This window comes from Camelina sativa, chromosome 13 (assembly GCF_030686135.1).
Source record: "Camelina sativa cultivar CO46 ecotype springtype chromosome 13, ASM3068613v1".
In the NCBI taxonomy this organism is placed as follows: Eukaryota; Viridiplantae; Streptophyta; class Magnoliopsida; order Brassicales; family Brassicaceae; genus Camelina; species Camelina sativa.
Window position 1 is genome coordinate 22,443,753 of NC_141892.1, and position 18,918 is coordinate 22,462,670.

Here is an 18,918-nt window from a genome sequence, read left to right on the forward strand (position 1 = left end):
TAACTTTGTGTGTTTGACTAATAGAAGTATGAAGAAAACTGGAATTTATACATTAATCAATAGGCATATATATTCTATCATACTTCATTCATCTCAAACAATAAGCAGAGAGGCTACATTACATTACATTCTAATTTTATACAAAGAGAGCAATACAATCAAAAGGATAAGTTAAACCAGTTCTTAACTGATCCATATCTAACATTCTCCATTTTGTTTTTCTGATCTATGAATCATGAAACGATCAACTATCTTTACGGTATTAACAGGGTCTTGTTGGGCTGTTGGAGCACACCATTTACTTGGAAACTGTCTCTCATAGCTCATCTTGAAGCTTTGTTTCGGCTCTGAATCCCAATCTTTGTCCAGTTTCCAGTCTTTTGGCACCTAAACTCATATAATATACACATCTTTGGTTAAAGTTCCTTAAACCATACAGTTAACAACTAAGATATCAATAAAGTTTGGAAGTCGCATTTGGTTCATTAGTAGCAGCAGTGTCAGGTAGCAACCGTCATAAGTAGAGTTTTTTCTTACCTTATCAACTGCTAGCGTGAAAACTTCGATGTCTCCATCTTCTAGGATGTGGAAACGGGTGAAAGATTTGTAATTGGCAATGCGGAGTGAAGAGAAAGCTTCATCAAAGTGTATGTGGAACCAGTTGATGCAGATATACAAGTAGCTTCCAAATACCATAGACACGACAGGAGTTGAGAAGACCCAAAAGTAAAGGAAGACAGAAGCATAATAGATAACAGCTCCGCTTCGGGAAAGTGACTCCATTCCGTCTTTGCAAATGTTGGTCCGGGTAACCGCCATCACCTCAGGAACATCAAATGCTGACATAAGATACTTTATGCAAGCAGGATATAAGCCAAACGTCCATTGTTCAATACGGGCTCGAAGGCCAGTAGGGTCCGGGAAATGCTCACTCTCAACTGATTTGTACCACTGATATAATGTATGATACCCTGTGTAAACAAAAATGTAGGAGTCACAAAATCAATCAAGGCTAAATCACAGAAAATTTCACCCAATCATTATTATCTATTGGCGTCCATGACATTGTGATGAGTCAAGATGGCTGTTCAGTATACAATAAAATTATGCACTTTGGTATGAAAACCATGAGGAATGAGAACTGACCAGAATTTGCAAGGAGATTATGTTGAATACAGATTTCTATGCCCAGTTCCAACATCAACATGAGAATCAGAGCTGCCATCAGGTGTGCAGCAACATGAAGAACTCCAATTACAACCCGTTTCTTCCGAGATATTTTTGAGGGGACAAACGCGATTGCAGTTATCAGCAACATCAAGACACCGGTAAAAGACACATAAGATTGTTCCATCACATACGCAAAGGCGTTCCAAACAGTGCCTAAGAAACTCTCAAGGTGACCAGAAAACGAATCACCTCGTAAGACGTGAGCTAACTTACACTGAAATAAACGAGGAACAAGAAGGAATAAGATTGCAGTTTTCTTGTGAGAAGTGAGCCCATATGATGGTTTTCAAGGAAAAAGCAAATCTACTATATGCAAAACTCAGGAAACAAAAAGAACTGCTATAGCATATAAAACACCAATCTCAGCTTCCCAATCTATTATTACTGCATGTTGTGCAATGTTTAATTAGGAAAAGCTTAATACGCACCTGAGGGAACAATGAAAAGACCAAGATGAAGTATATAATACCACCAATAAAATCAAACTGCCAGTTCTTCTTCCGGAATTTCAAAATATTTCCCAAAGCAATCTGCAAACAGCCGAAAACACCATTTAATATCTGACTACGAAAAGTTATAAACAAGGAGAGTTTGTGAGAGGAAACTTACTTTGCTTGAATCCTCAAAAGAGGGGTAAGCAACCTTGCTTCCATAAGAGGCCCCATAGAACTTTGAAAAATTGCTGAACACATGGGTGGGATGCAGAAAAGCTCCCCCACAGCCATTAACAAGAAGATGTTGGACATGGGCAGGTCCATCTGATTGATTACATGAATGTCGCATATAGTGATGCAAATCCCCTGCCATTCTAAGTTTGCACCTGTATTTCAAAACGTCGCATATTAGATGTCTCACGTTCTTCCCTGTATCGCCGCTCCAGTACCAATCAAGAAGCCAGTTTGGTTCATGCGTGATAATGATCACAGCATCATTCTCACCAACCTGAACGAGAAAATATTAATTTATTATAGCAACAAAATGAAAGTTGAGTAATACGAAAAGATGAAGCCACTAAACTATAGCCTAATCCACTTGTTAGGAGCATATCAGGAAAAATTGGCATCACAAATCTATACCAGAGTAATACAGTATAGAGTTGGTGGTTAGCCAGTTAATGGTAGAACTCTGACTAGGTGACATAAATATTTACATTACATCTACAAATCCTATATAAAGGATGGATAAGAAAAGTGGTACGAAAACTACCTTGCCCTTCACCAATTCGGAAAAGAATTTGAATTGGTCGACATCAATATCACCATGAAGAGCAAGATCCAGACCAAACACCCACCATCCCTTAGGTAGCTGCAGGGCAAAATAGCTTTTCTTCTGAGGCATTAACCAGCCGCCTAACCAACTCTTATGGCATATATACCTCATGAAAGTATTGAGTCCGTCAAACCAGTCTACGAAATAATAAACAATATCCCTAGAGTTAGAGGAAATAAAGAAGAAACCGCGTATGCATGCAGGTAAGTGAAAATTTATTTCAAAAATAAATGAAGCTGAGACCTGAAACTCACCATGGTTTCCAGGGATTAGAAAACATTGAGGACCTTCATAACTCTTAAGATCAGACACTCCATCGGGTAATTCAGGCTTGTCAACAGCAATAGAGTCATTTTTATACCAACGCGGTGGCTGCAGCGCATACTCAAAAGGACAAAAGAGACGTTTTTCATACGTAAAAGATGACGGATTTGGGTATCTGGAGAAAAACATCCATGGTTAGATTTGACAAAAGCTTGGGAATATGTAAATATATACAAATAATAAATAAAGCACTTACGCAAGATCTCCTCCAATTAGCAGTACATTGCCCCGTGGAAGAGATAGGAAATCATCAGCCACTGGAACTTTGAGAGAAGGCTGAGCAAGGAGTTTCGCAACACTATATGATGAATTCCCCCCATCACCAGTATCCGCCATGAAATCAAACCAAAAATCATTCTTATCAGCAAGGTGATCATACAAAAGTTCCTTTCTACCAGTTGCATCATCAGATTTGGTCATCGCAGCCTAAAGATTTGGCACAAAGGAAAAGAGCAACAAAAGTTAAATTCAATTATCTCGAATGTTTATCTGCGAAGAGAGGAATGACCTGAGATTATCATATCATAAGTTTAAAAGGTCTACCTGCAGCATCCGCATGTCAAAGCGGCCAACAAATACCGTGACTGACACAAGGAGGTCAAACACAGTTTTAAACAAATCAGCCGATGTTCTGAAATATATAATAAGATAGGTCAGCACCGGGTAAAGTGTCCTGCCTTCCGCTTTTACTTGCCACACTAAAAAAAAAATGGTAAGCAGAAAGGGAAAAATTCAGTTTAGCATTGATGTACCCTGAATACCAAGGAACCATATCTAAGAAATCAGGTCTCAATTGCTGATTCTTCAGCTTCTCATATTTGTCGACTGATAGAGGGTGTGTCAGAGCCCACCTAAACAGTATATTAAAACAAGATTAAACGTGCCCTTTGAGTGTAAGACCAAAGCTGTTCATATGAATGTACTGTTGATCCTCAATTGCACATATTAATTTGACATGTCTTGTTACATAGACGCTACTTACCCTGTTGATCTCTCCACTACATAATTGGCAATGTAAAGACCAATAAATGTGGCCCACAAGGAGTATATAGGAGAAATTTCGTCAGATAAATCAGGACATGATCCGTTGCATGCAATCTGCAAATAACAAGGTATGAATAGGATTATTAAAGGGTGAACAAATAAAACATATTCACAACTCATTAGAACAGTTTAAAGAAGAGATACCTCCCCGTAAATGAACCATTTGGATAATAGTGGATAATCACTTGCAGATCCAACAGGAGCAAACCATGACGAACACACTTGGTCTTTCAGCTCATTCATACGAATGAATTTTGCAAGCCAGGTATTGTTCCTATGTTCCTTTTTCCAGAACGAAAACCAGCTAGAATACTGTCTCCCATGTGGTTTTTGCCTCAGAATAGCTCGATTACCACAATGACTGTAAAATATACAGCAGGCCATGCTAAGAACCTGCACAAGCCAAAAGGCATGAAGACAATCATTTTTATAGGAAAGACAATATTTAAAGAAAATAAGTGGGCTTTAATGTGCAAGGCTGGCAATGGTGAGCTTACAGCGCAGTTTTGAAGAATGGTTAAGATCTCTGGGCGTCTTCCAGCCACGCGAGAAACAAGACCAACATACCAAAGGCCAAGAAATATGATGTGAAAGACAACAAGGAAGAGTATGGATGATATGTAAATTGTTAGAAACAAGGACAAATTCATCCTCAAATCCAAACCCATTGACTGAAAATTAGGAAGATGATACAAAGCTGCAACTAAAATCCAGGCAATGTACCTACACCCAAAACAAAACAAAAAGAATTAGGAAATTTCAAAGAGTGAAAATTGATATTTCAGGAGATTGAAATAACAGTTGCTTACCACCGACTGAAGTTTGAATAATTTGGTCTGATGGTCTTCTGGATAAATGGAGAAGAAAAGAAGTAGAAAAACCCGAGCAAGCATGCATACATGGACCACCACTTGAGTGAAAACTTTTCTATGAGGGTGTGCATGTTATCCGATGAAATAAAGAATAAGCAACCAAAAAATACAGCGATGATAGCATGACGTGAATGCTCATGCGGATAAGGGTAAGTATGGGTTAGAATCGTTCTGACCCTCTCCATTGGGAGGGAATTATATAAACGAGCAGAATGCCTGTCAGAGACCATCGCACTTAATTCGTAGAAGCTCCGTCCTTAAATTTCTTGATGACAGTTAAAATCTTGACACGGCTACGAATGATCAATGAATATAACTTTGGAGCTTCCGGTTTCTAGTTCAGCAGACAAAACCTTATGCCTAAGGAAACAAGAAAAAAAAAAAAGAGTCATCACAGTGCTATCTGATACTAAGGGACCCTTGATCCCTGAATTACAAATAACTCATCACTGATACTAGAACTAGAACTAGCCAAACAAGCATAAAGCAATACAAATTTCATAACCAATAAAGAACACAAGTCTCCTCATCATTCTTGTATCAGTATATGCCAGATTATCTAATCTAATCAACTCATTCCCACATATACAATAAACAATTCAATTCTCACATAAACGTCATCCACTGTCAATAACCCTGAAGAAAATCGTTATAAAAAAAAAACACTTGAACTAAACCCAAATAAGCAACATACTTATATCTCTGACTCTTTTATGTTGCAGACTCCCAAAAACGGGAAAAGAAAAAAAAACATACATCATCATTAGATAGATGAATCTTAAAATTCAAAAACTGTACAAAAAGAAACATTCAAAAGCAGTAACATGCAAACACATCCAAATTCCAAAAAAAAAAAAAAAAAAAAAAACCTATCTTTTTAAATTCAAGAATCGATAAAAATCTTACCTTTAGCAGCGGAGGTAAATCTCGGTCTTCGAAGCTTAAAATTGAGAAAAAAAAATCGAAAACTCCGATTTGATTAAAGTCAAAATCAATGTCTTAGAGCTTTGGTTTAGCCCCAAAATTGAAAAGAACCCTAATTTGAGAAACACAGAATGAATCAATCAATTGATCTATATTAGATGAATGATGAATGATGAGTCAAGAAGAAAGGCGTAGAAACGAATCACGTGGCTCGTGTTTTTATACTGCAATTTGTTGAAAAATCTCTGCTTTTTTTTTTTTTCTGAGAGAGAGAGAGAGAGAGAGAGAGAAGAGGAAATAATGAAAGAGGCGGTTACCAAATTGATCGCCATTTTCGTCTGAAGCTCTTTTTTAAAAAAGACCAAAAAGGTGAAATAAATATATTAAGTAATAAATAATTAAATTAAAATAATAATAATAGAAGTAAGTAAGGGAGGGAATCAACGAATTATTCCATTTTTGCTACCTTCAAAATGTCCGAATCTTTTTTTTTTTTTTCATTACAGGATAATATGATTTGCGTGTGCAATTTTGTACAACTTGTTATCGAAGCAATCTAATAATCTATCTACTTTTTTTTGTAGCTGACATATTTTATAGTTAAATTTACAATTGTGTTGTATTTTCACGATAATTGATTTTTTATTACCAAAATGGACACGTGTAGAAATATGATAGGTTTAGGTGACTTGGTGATTTTATTGTTTAATGTATTTTATCTCTCTCTATATATATATATATATATAAAAAGAGTTCTACGATGTTGGTTTTATTGGTTTTCAATAATGTTGGCAATATAATAAATGACTTATATGTTGACGAAAACAACAAGATACTTCTATATTATTCACATAAAACTGGGATCATTAGGTTTGCTATCTAAATTGAAAAATGAAGTACTAAAGATACAGGTTACTTAAAAGCATATGTCAAAATTTATAGTACCACAAAAGAAGTGTAAGAAAGTAACACGTAAGGTGAGTATGTATGAGAGTCAAGGGGATAATAAACGCGTTAGGTATATAAATTGCAAAACTTGATGCACTCAAAACACATGCTATGTCTTTAAAAGACTTGGGCTGTGCACATTAATTTAGCTGCTCATTAACTAAACCCCACCCAACTAATTAACATAGTAGTAGTATTATTTTTTCCTCTCTAACTTGTTGAGTAAGTTTAACTCAATAAGAGACTTATTCTTCTGGTTAGAATGTGTCAAAATTTGTTTCCCTATTTTCCCGTTGTAAGTGGAATTAGTTGAGCTAGTTGCATCACGTCATGTCCTTTTTTTTCGGTTTGTTTCAGTTTCCTATCTATCTTTATAAACTGCATTTGAGCTAATAAGAACGAGATCATTCTGATGCAATTTGCAAGTCTTTGAAACTAATAATTCACATAAGTTCGGTGTTTTAAAGTCATGTAGGAAAGCTATACTTCTAAGTTCTAACTTCTAACCACACGTGGGTGCATTGTCCAAACGAGGAACGTAATGACTTGGCTTATTTATTTTACTACTTTAGATAGCTTTTTCATCACATGATGGATACTAGTCATTGTTTTTGTTATCACCGATATTCGAATCGCAGAAACGTCAAATTAATAATATGTATATTGTTAGATCAAAATCTAGTACTGATAGTTCGGAAATATTGTTTTCTTTTCGTAGTTCGAATATTTTGTTTTTACACAATTGAGATTCAAATGATCCGATTTTGTACCTATACCTATAAAAAACAACGCTAATTAGCAAATATGAAAACCTAGATGAATGCTTATTTTCGGTGATTATAACATAATTAATCGGTTATCTATATTTTCATATACTGAATTAAATAAATAAAAAGCTATACGTAACAAAGTTGATATATCAAGTGATGACTGATGAGCATGTTACTTTGCCACGTTTCTTGTTTTCTTTAATAATTAGAAACTGTTTTTTTCGGCATTTGGATTAGTGCTAGTGCTAGTTGTTGTGTGCTCTCACTATTTGGAAGGTTTGGACGGTGCTCTACTTATGCGTCACTCGTGTGTCGTATCTTTTGGAGTACTAATTAGTAATTACAGACTTTACAGTTAACACTTGGCCGATAGCACTTCCAATAGATATATACTATGTCCAGCATCTTTCCTCATTCGTGTGATCGAAAAATCGATAGAGTTGTTATTTTTATGATATTCAACCAAAATGTTTAACAATAAATTATAGTCGTAATAGGATTGTTCATGTCTTAAGAAAAAAAAAACGTAAATCTAGGTTGTTCGTGGTTCACACACAATTACCAAAAAATCGATTATGTATGTGGTCATCATTTTTACACGTATAAACAAAATGTGGTTAATCAGAGTACACGTAATTAATAAACTATATAATGGAAGCAATTACACTTGTTCATTTTTGTTTTCTTGGTCAAGGATACATTTTTGTTTTTTTGGTCAAGGATACATTTTGGTTTTCAGAGATTTGATTTTTATTACTGAGGATAAGAGAAGACTGTATTTAGCCAAAAAGGGTAAAATATTGCACCGGATCTTGTGAAAATCCTGGCGATATAGAAAGACACATCAATGAAAAAGGAACATGCTATATATTTTCCAAAATACACTGCGACAAGACTAAAAAAAATCATGTTGGCTTTGATTGGTGACAAAAAAAAAGTTTTACTATTTGTATAAAATTAAAATTGCAAAAACTTTACCAAAAATTTTATTAAAACCTTTACTCTCAGTTTTTTTGTACAGTTTTCATGTACAACTCTTTTTTACAGTTTTGCACTATTTCGTAAAAGCTTACAGTTTTGGCTATGTTACCAATCATTTCGTAAAAGCTTACAGTTTTGACTATGTTACCAATCAGACCGTTATCTTAAAATACATACTAGCATGTACTTAATTATCTAAAATACCAAATTGTAACACTAAGATGGCAGTCGACTACGAAGGAGCACGTACTAGGATCTGTTACCAAGAAATATCCTACTATATTAATTGAGAAGTACAAATATAAAACTAAACTTAAAATGTGTAAAAAATTACATTCAATTGTCATTAGAAAAACTTAATTAAAATTAAATATTAATTAAATAAATATTTTTAATTAAAAACGAAAAATAGGGGACACATCAAATAAAATAAATTGTAGAAAAATAAAAAAAAAATCTGTTAGAATCAAAACTAATTTGATTAAAAAAAACTAACAGATAAGATTTTTTTTATGTTAGTTATATCTTTTTTTACTTACTTCACAATTATAGCAATGATTTCGTTTAACTGACAAAAATTTAAATAATTTTATTTATTACATGTAAATATTTTATTAACAGGTTTTTAATAAATTTTTTAAAAATACAAAATTATAATATAAACAACAAATTTGTAATCACAAAATATTATAAATAACATAATAAAAAAAAATTATTACAAATTTTCATCAAAAAAAAGTTTAGCCCTGGTGATTATAATATTTTAACAATTTCATATGAATATCATAGAAGACAAACAAAACAATATTTTTGCACCTATGGTTCAACCAAGAGTTCATCTCTTCCCCATATCTCAAAAAGGAAAGAAAAATAAAAAGATAACGATCCAAAACATGAATCTCTATCCAAATCTATCTTTCTCTTTCTCTCTCAAGTTATAAATATGATCCCAAAGAGCTTGTCGTAGCCACTAATACTATTCTATTTTCTCCTCTTCTTTCATCTCATTTTTTTTGTTTTCTTGGTGAAAATCGGATTGAGAGAAAGAAGAAAAAAGAACCTCCCGAAATTTCAGCGTCATTCATAATTAAACAACAAATAAAATCTGAGGTTCTCTCTCTCTCTCTCTTGGCTTTTCATATTCAACTTTTGAGGAGTTTTACACTAATCCTTTGAAGATTACACAATCTCTGGAAATCGGATTTCTTAACAATTTGTTTAAATCACCCTACTCCCTAGATATAATAAAGCTGGTAAACAAAACTGCTCTCTTTGTTGTAATTTGCATTTTAATTTTAGTATTTTCACACATTTGGTTGCCGGACAGCACGAAGGAATATTAATAGGTCATTACGTGTTTGTATTTATACATATGGCTTCTTCTATTTGCTTTGTTATTAATTTATTGCTTGTTGGTTTGTACCCCTCGAATCTGTTTTGAAGAAAATGCCAAGAAAATGGAAGATTCCAAATTGGGAATCTTAAATAAAAATGTTTGTAAAGTGATGTAATCACTTATCACGTGTATTATATATGATGTTTACTTTAAAAGTTTGATCTTTGAGCTGTATAATTCAATGGCAAACTATAACTCTCATTAATTTCTCTCTGTTTTCTCAGAATCTAAATTGACCACAAATACGGAGAAGAACGAGAACGTCAAAAGGTACCATACTTTTAGATTTTACTTAACTTTTGTTTATTTTTTTGTTTCTTAATATATATAAGTTGACTCTTTAGTAGGAAAAAAAAGCAACATGGTTGACTCACTCGTCAAACAAATTAATAAATTTTTGACTAAAGAAATTTAAGGTCTACAAAATTCATTGATACATTTGTAAACAAAGAAACCTTGTAGTAGTATATAGACTTGTATATCAAGTTTAGTCTAATGTAACTAATCTTTTTTTTTTTCTTTTTTCTTGGGGGTAATTTTGGTTGCTCGTTGTCTCTGAATCTCTGATTCTTGTGTTTGTTGTAGAAAATGGTCGCCTTTGGAAAAAAGCTCAAGGAACGTAGCATTGAAGAATGGCAAGAGTATGTTTCTATAATATTCAAGATTTTATTTATTTTTGCAAATTTATAGCAATGTGAATCATGTATATATACTTTTTTTTTTTTGATTACTCTTTAGATATTACATCAATTACAAATTGATGAAGAAGAAAGTGAAGCAATATGGTCAACAAATCCAAGTAGGAAGTCTAGATCGCCGCCAATGTCTAAAAGATTTCTCAAGAATGTTGGATCATCAGGTTTCTCTTTGTTTTCCTTCACCAAAATTTAGCGGTTTTATATAACTAAGTAATGCATCAAACTTTACAACACACAATCCATTCACGATTGCATGCAGATCGAGAAAATCGCTCTTTTCATGTTGGAGCAACAAGGTTTGCTTTCAAGTAGGTTACAGAAACTAAGGGAATGGCATGATGCACTTCAAGATGAGCCTGACATATCTCAGATATCTAAGTTAAGAGAGGCTTATAGATCCGTGGGACAAGATCTTCTCAAGCTTTTGTTATTCATCGATATGAATGCTATTGGTATCCGCAAGATACTTAAGAAGTTCGATAAAAGATTTGGTTATAGATTTACAAACTATTATGTCAAGACTCGCGCTGATCATCCTTACTCTCAACTTCAGCAAGTGTTTAAACATGTGGTAAAGTCTTAGAACCTCACTTAGATTAATGAGCCAGTGCTATATAAGCTTAATGGTTCGGTTTTATCAAATTTTATTAGGGTCTTGGAGCTGTTGTTGGAGCCATTTCACGCAACCTTCATGAGCTTCAATACAATGAAGGAAGCTACTTATCCATTTATGACCATCCTGTTGTTCCTCTTCAGGTTTTGTTTCTTGTGACAAATGTACATCACTAAGTTTTGCCTATGCGGAATCTTAAAGTGGTTTAGTTTCATCAGGATCCTGTGGTAGATTCAATTAAGAATGCGGTGGACAGGCTAACAAATTCAACAAACTTCCTTAATTTCATGGCTCAACATGCTCTAATCATGCAAGACGAAGACCTACTGATTCCCCAAGACGAGCAAGCGGATCAAGAAGAAGGGAGATACCACTTCATGTCTCTCATGCTAAACTTGGGGAACACGTTTCTTTATATGGTCAATACATATATCATTGTTCCTACAGCTGATGATTACTCCATGAGCCTTGGAGCAGCAGCAACAGTTTGTGGTGTTGTGATTGGTGCTATGGCAGTTGCTCAGCTCTTCTCTTCGGTTTACTTCAGCGCATGGTCCAATAAATCTTACTTCAAACCCCTTATTTTCAGTAGTATAGTTCTTTTCTTTGGGAACCTGTTATATGCTTTAGCTTATGACTTCAATTCATTAGCACTTCTCTTGATTGGCCGGCTTTTCTGTGGGTAAGCCTCTTTTTAGAATTCTGTTATATACTTTGTTTTCATGAGACATTGGTTTGATTATCATATTTATACGTTTTGTAGATTTGGTTCGGCGAGAGCTGTGAACAGGAGATATATAAGCGACTGTGTGCCTTTGAAAATCCGGATGCAGGCGTCAGCTGGTTTTGTTAGTGCAAGTGCTCTAGGAATGGCTTGTGGTCCTGCTCTTGCTGGTTTGTTGCAAACTGATTTCAAGATCAAAAGTCTTACGTTTAACCAAGATACATTACCTGGTTGGGTTATGGCTGTTGCTTGGCTACTGTACTTAGTCTGGTTAGCTATTTCGTTTCGGGAACCCGCACGTGAGCCTGAAGAGATTCATACTTCACAAGAGTCTAATTCCGGTATGGAATTGAAGTGAAACATGTCTGCTTTTCTTCTTTTTTCTTTCTATATTCTTAACTGATTAGAGTAAATATTGGTGAAGCTGATCAAGATGGAAATATGGAGAAAGGACTTAAAAAGCCGCTGTTGCTTGCATCTGAAGAAACAGAACATGATGAAGAAGATGATGGAGATGGAAGCGAAGAATCTTCTGAGGATTCGCGTAAACCCGCTAACTCCATTGTAGCTGCTTACAAACTACTCACTCCTTCAGTAAAGGTAACTAAACTTTACAAAAATTCAATTTACTTAATCTTGATTTTTTCAAAAAATATTCTCAAAAGATGTGAAAGATGAAAACTGTTTATTGCTTTTAGGTTCAATTGTTGATATACTTCATGCTTAAGTACGCCATGGAGATTCTACTATCAGAATCAAGTGTTGTCACCACATACTACTTCGGTTGGTCCATGAGTTCTGTTTCCATCTTCTTGTTCTGTCTCGGTCTAACCGTTCTACCGGTTAACCTCGTTGTTGGGAGCTATATCAGCAACATGTTTGAAGATCGGTAAAGATCCGTGTTTATGTTTTTTTCTTGCTTTTTTTTGCCTTGCGGGTTACCTGAAAATGTAAATCTCTTGTTACGTACAGGCAAATTCTGTTGGCGTCAGAGATTATGGTCTGTGTTGGAATACTTCTGAGCTTCCATGTAGTAATCCCTTACACTGTGCCACAATACGTTATCTCAGGATTTATCATGTTTGTTTCTGCTGAAGTTCTTGAAGGTAAAAGCTTGATACATGTTACCCCTAAAACATAACGTTTCCAACCTTTTAACCCAAATCGTTTTCAAGAATAAGATTCACATTTTTCTCATTCAAGAATAAGAATCTGAAAACATGTTCTTTTTTGGCGGTGATTTTACAGGTGTGAACTTATCATTACTATCGAGAGTGATGTCATCGAGGCTGTCACGTGGGACTTACAACGGAGGGTTGTTGTCGACGGAAGCTGGCACGATCGCACGTGTGATAGCTGACGCGACGATCACTTTGGCTGGTTTCTTGGGACAGAGTATGCTTTTGAATGTTACTCTGCTTCCTTCTTTGATCATCTGTGTTGGGTCTATCGTAGCTACTTGTTTTACTTATAACTCCTTGTATTAGTGCTTCTTTCAAAGTTTTACCCCATACAAAACAAACGCTTTGAAATTAAGCTAACTAGTCATAGGTTCTCGATGGTTTCTCTTTTCTTTTGTCTTTTACTTTGATCTCTTTGTGAAAGTTTTGTTTGCTTTTATGTTCATTCTAGATCCATTGATAAAAATACTTTTGATGTTCTTGGTTTAACAACTTGCACATGTTTATTGCTATACGTTTATAGAAAACAACTTGTAAAACTTTACCAACTCTAAGTTGGGGTTACATAAGTGTCAAGTCGTACACAACAAAAAAAAAAGACATGGCATTAAATTTCACTTTGAGAAGCTAAACTAAAAAGTCTGATAAGAAGGGACCATATATTTATATTATTGATCCATGAATTGCATAAAGTTCGTCACTGATACTAGAACTTGTACTAGCCCTTTGTACCTCACCCATTAACAAGAAACCATAATGAAGCAGAGAGCATATATCAATTCAAAAATGTTAGCTAGGAAACTCAAGTCTCTCTTCCTATCATCGTCCGTCAGGGATTTATCATATCATTCAACACAATGAAAAATATACCATTGTAATACTCCAATCATTACCTAAAGTTTCGTCAACAACCCTGAAGTTACTTTTTTTTTTGTCATCTGATAGAATAATGTTGAGGAATAATGTTGTTGGTGGTTATTGTTGTTCTTGGTTTTTTTCTCGATTTTTTTTTGGTTTCTATCAGATGACAAAAAAAAAGAAAAAAAAAAACAACCCTGAAGTTACTTTAATACCTCAGTTTTATCCTATAGCAAGTAGTTTTCCAAATAAGCTGAGACCATGTATTATACGAGAAACATAAATAATTTGAATAGAAAATCTTTAATTTATATATAATCTAAAAATGGGTAACCTTACAACGTATTGGTATTGTCTACAAAAGCATATACAAAGAATAAAAACGATTTAAGATTTCGATATCTATATCTCAGTCGTGGTCTCGACCTTTATTACTACAAAAATAAATAAACTAAATATACAAAAAAAAACTAAATAAAAAACTAGCTTGATTAGGGTTGTTGGGATCAAATTTTGTCGTAGACCTGCATCCAAAGTCTTTACTTATACTTAGCTAGAAAGGACCATTCTTTTAACAAGCTTCATTCTTTTTCATTGATACATTTATTCATTGGCAGATCCAGAAATAATTTTTACCCGAGTCAAAATGTAAATAGAAATAATTACAAATTTTTAAAAGAATAAAATAAAAATACTTAAAAAAAATTACAAAAGAAATTTAATATTTAAGAGTCAAAAAAAAATCTGTAAAATCATTTATGTAATGGTATCAAAACATAAGAAAGTAGAAAATAACACAAAAAATTGAGGGAAATAACACAAATTTTATAATTTTTGAGCGTTCAAAACAGAAGAAAATATGCCAGATATTACAAAACTATAAAAACTATTAGATAAATCATAATCTAAGAGTCTACTGACTTTTTATTGGGTTTGCCATTGCGTTTATACAACCATACAAACAATTGAAGAACTTTCTGATTTTTGATTCCCTATACTCTATAAGAGGATATTGGGTTTTGTCCAATTCACAATACCGAAATATTCATCAAATAGCTGACCGTATTGTTTCATAGTTAGACAAAGTATTATGTGCACTTTGTTTATTCGTTGATTTGGTTGAAAGAGAAAGGGTTTAGATATTTAAAAAAACAAATTAGTTCGTTTAATCTTTCTCAAAAAAAAAAAAAATAGTTAGTTTAATATATTAACTAACGGAAAACAAATCAAGGTAATACGTCAAAAGAGTTGCATCAAAAAAATACATCTTCATCATATATATATATATATATATATATATTTATAATAGTGTACAAGATTGACTCAAACAAGTCAATGCGAAAGTAAATCGTTTACAAAGGTAACTAAGTGCGGAACTGAGCGAAAACGTCGCGCTAAATTATCCGGTTTACCATTCTGGGAGCGAGGAACGTAGACTAAGAAAAATGAATCAAACTCCTCTTTATCTGCCTCTATGTCCTTCAGATAAGGCGTGAAAGCTGGCCATTCAGAAGGCGAAGACATCATCTTCACCAACTCAGAGCAGTCGGTAAGAAAGACGACCTCCTAGTTGTCCGCCCTAATTATGCATCGCATTGCCCATATTAGGGCTTCCACCTCGGCATGGAGGGGTGAAAGGCTACGACGTATATTGGCTGCTCTCATGGTGGGAGCTTCGGCCCTAGGTGAAACACAATACCATCCTCTACCAACAAACCGATCAGTCACTTTCCATGAGCCATCAACGAAGCAAAGAGAGCTCGACGAAGACCTGGAAACCCCGAGACCACCAACTCTGCGTAGTACACCCGTAATGTTAGAATCCGACTTCGGGCCTAGGGCCTCTGTCTGAGCCAGCAGCCAGACTTTAGTCTCATCCTCCGCTAACCGCAATATTGCAAGGGGATTCGAATCCAAATTGCTGAATAGTTTTTCATTACGAGCTTTCCAAATATACCACATAATCCAGGGAAATCCATCATGTGATGGGACCTTCTTGAAACACCAAAAAAGAGAATCCATGTTCGTCAGGATAGAAGCCGAAGGGAAAACATCTGGAGTCGTCGAGAACTGTGACAAGACCGAAACTTGACAGGCAGGTGGACATTCAAAGAGAGTATGATTTATTGTCTCATCCTCATGACCACAAAGACAACACACCGGATCACAACTCAGACCACGTTTCCGTAAATTAGCTCCGACCGCTACACAACCCGAAAGCACTTGCCACATGAAATGAGAGAGCTTCGGGGGACACCGAATTTTCCACACAAAAGCATGTAAAGGCACAAAGTCTGGCCCAAGTGTCTTTGAGCCAGCCGAAGCCTGCGAAAGTGACCGAAGGATATGGTATCCAGATTTTACCGAATATTTACCTAACTTGGTAAAATGCCAACCTAACATATCCGGCCAGTCCAGTTGTTGCAGCGGTAAGGCAGAAATAATAGCAACATCTTCTGGTACAAAAGTAGCCATAAGCTGAGCCATATCCCAGGAGTTAGAAGTCCTGTCAATAAGATTTTGAACGGAGATCAAAGGGTCAGACGACGACCCTATGTCCAATGCTGGTCTTGGGGATCGAGCAGGGATCCACGGGTCATTCCATACAGATATGGTTGCCCCATATCCTACCCGTTTAATAAGTCCTTTATTTACCAGAGAGCGAGCAGAATTAATACTCCGCCACCCATATGATGGCGAATATGAATTTATTGGATCCAGAAGATCAGAGTATCTATAATATCGGCCTTTAAAAACCCGTGCAAAAAGTGAGTACGAAACTGAGATTAATCGCCAGAGCTGTTTTGCTAACAGAGCGATATTAAAATCATCCAAACATCGGATCTAATGCCTCCTTCACTTTTATCCCTGCATAGTTTATCCCATGCCACCAATGTAAACCCCTTGATTGTCCAGACGAACTCCACCAAAAATTGGAAATCGCACTTGTCAGTTTCCTCGTAACCGTCTTGGGTAACCGAAAACACGACATCACAAATGTCGGAACAGCCGTAGCGACAGATTTGATCATTACCTCCTTACCGCCCTTTGATAGCAACCTAGCCGGCCAGCCACTTGCCCGTGATTGTAATTGATCCTGGACAAAGGAAAATATTTGGGTTTTAGCCCCACCTAAGCTCTTCGGGATGCCTAAATAAGAACCCATACCACCCAAAGTAGTAATTCCTAAAACCCCTTTCAGTTACTCCCTAAGAGCATGATCCACCGTATGTCCAAATTGGACCGAGGATTTCTGAAAATTAATTTGCTGGCCTGACGCCCGCTCATACTTCTGAAGGATCTGGAGTACTATCTCACACTGCTCCCTTGTTGCCTGACAGAAAAAAAGACTGTCATCCGCAAATAAAAGATGAGAAATAGCAGGACTAGCAGTCGAAGCCCTGATACCAGTAATAAGTTTCATCCGCTCTGCCTTGCGGAAATGTGCAATAAGCACTTCCGTACAAAGAATAAAAAGGTAGGGCGATAAGGGGTCCCCCTGGCGTAAACCCTGGCAAGGAATAATGGAACCATGTGCTTGACCATTGATCAATACCTTATATTGGACCGAAGTGACGCAAGACATGATCCAAGACACCCATTTATCACAAAAACCTAGTTGCCGGAGCAAAAGCTCAATAAAAAGACACTCCACCCTATTATAAGCCTTACTCATATATGTCTTGATGGCGAAAAACCTCCCTTTACAAGAAGGGTTCGTCCGGAGACCATGAAACATCTCCTGGGCTATCAAAATATTATCCGAGATAAGGCGACCCTCCACAAACGCCGATTGTGTTTCCGAGATAAGAGATGGTAAGATAGTACGCAATCGGTTACACAAAACCTTAGAAATAATTTTATACCCCACATTGCACAGGCTAATTGGCCTTAATTCGGTCATCCTGGTCGGCTTATCCACCTTTGGAATAAGACAGATATTCGTCACATTCAACCTTTTATCAAAAACCCCATCCTGCAAAAAGGAGTTCACCAAAAGCACCAGATCGGCCTTAACCGGAGGCCATGCTTTCTGATAAAAAAAACGCTGTCATCCCATCCGGGCTAGGAGCCTTATCCGGGTGCATCATAAACAGAGCATGATGGATCTCCTGTTCCGAGGCCTCCCGGGTTAAAAACTCATTGCTCTCTTGCGTAATCAATGAGTGTACCTCGTCCAACATCACCTCAAAATCTGACGGGTCAGAGGAAGTAATTAACTCCTCAAAATAGGAAACCACAACATTTTCGATATCCTTCTCCTCCGTCAACCAATTATTATGTCCGTCATAAAGACCCATGATGCGATTCCTAGCCTGCCGCTGCTTAGTTTGGGCATGAAAATAACCAGTATTTTGACCCCCAAGCCGCATCCATCTACTCCTACTTTTTTGATACCATTACACCTCTTCATCCCTATATGCCTCTCGTAACCTCCAAGTAAGCTCTGCCAGTTCATCCACCGTAGTATCGTCATTCTCCTGTGCCACTGCTAGCTTGGACTTTAAATCTTCAATAGTTTCCCGCTCATAAGGTAATTGTGCTTTCCTCCATTGGGAGATAACCCGATGACATTTAGTTATCTTATCCACTAGTGTGGCAGGGGAAGTGGATCCCGTCGTAGATTCCCAGCCCTCCGCCACCGCATCATAGAACCCTTCCTAATCAAGCCACCGACGATCAAAACGAAATCCGCTTTTACCCTGTCTTACCTTATCCTCAAGAACAGCTACCAGTGGCTTATGATCTAAAGCAATCATAGTTAGGTATTCTGTGAAAGAGTCCTTGAATAAGTCATGCCATGCCTTATTTGCTAATGCTCGATCTAACCGACAACATATCGGCTTCCTATCGCGTCAACCTTTCCAAGAAAGACTATCCCCAAGAGCAGGGAATTCAAGTAGTCCACAATGTCGAATCATCGAGTTAAAAAGCACAAAAGAAGATGCATGGCGTAATTTATCACCCCGCTTCTCATAATTGACTTTTAGCTCATTAAAATCCCCAATTAAAAACCAAAGGTCATCCCGAGTTAAACTAATTCGTGTTAACCGCTCCCAAATCAAATCTCGGTTTTTTGGAACCG

General features: G+C 36.0%; 2 protein-coding genes across 3 annotated transcripts; one reads left to right on the top strand and one right to left on the bottom strand.

Annotated features, from left to right (window-relative positions):
* Positions 1–29: 29 nt before the first annotated feature.
* Positions 30–6,058, bottom strand: LOC104737182 (uncharacterized). The gene is made up of 15 exons (XM_087481186.1): positions 5,646–6,058; positions 4,677–5,099; positions 4,365–4,590; positions 4,012–4,260; positions 3,806–3,921; positions 3,576–3,674; positions 3,367–3,454; positions 3,020–3,249; positions 2,754–2,938; positions 2,437–2,636; positions 1,840–2,172; positions 1,659–1,760; positions 1,147–1,444; positions 538–971; positions 30–387 (listed from the first exon to the last, which is right to left on the bottom strand). The coding sequence occupies exons 2-15, from the start codon at positions 4,967–4,969 to the stop codon at positions 199–201; spliced, it is 3,042 nt and encodes a 1,013-aa protein (XP_087337312.1). The 5' UTR covers positions 4,970–5,099; positions 5,646–6,058; the 3' UTR covers positions 30–198.
* Positions 6,059–9,136: 3,078 nt separating this feature from the next.
* LOC104737184 (SPX domain-containing membrane protein At4g11810) lies at positions 9,137–13,463 on the top strand. 2 transcript variants are annotated; one of them, XM_087480187.1, is made up of 12 exons: positions 9,137–9,472; positions 9,983–10,028; positions 10,344–10,399; positions 10,497–10,617; positions 10,716–11,027; positions 11,108–11,212; positions 11,288–11,751; positions 11,833–12,134; positions 12,218–12,393; positions 12,492–12,682; positions 12,766–12,899; positions 13,042–13,463. In XM_087480187.1, exons 3-12 carry the CDS (start codon positions 10,347–10,349, stop codon positions 13,278–13,280), a joined length of 2,097 nt encoding a protein of 698 aa, XP_087336313.1. In that variant the 5' UTR covers positions 9,137–9,472; positions 9,983–10,028; positions 10,344–10,346; the 3' UTR covers positions 13,281–13,463. The 2 variants fall into 2 exon arrangements, with proteins under 2 accessions (XP_087336313.1, XP_010455596.1); XM_010457294.3 differs by having other exon boundaries at positions 9,329–9,615.
* Positions 13,464–18,918: the final 5,455 nt, after the last annotated feature.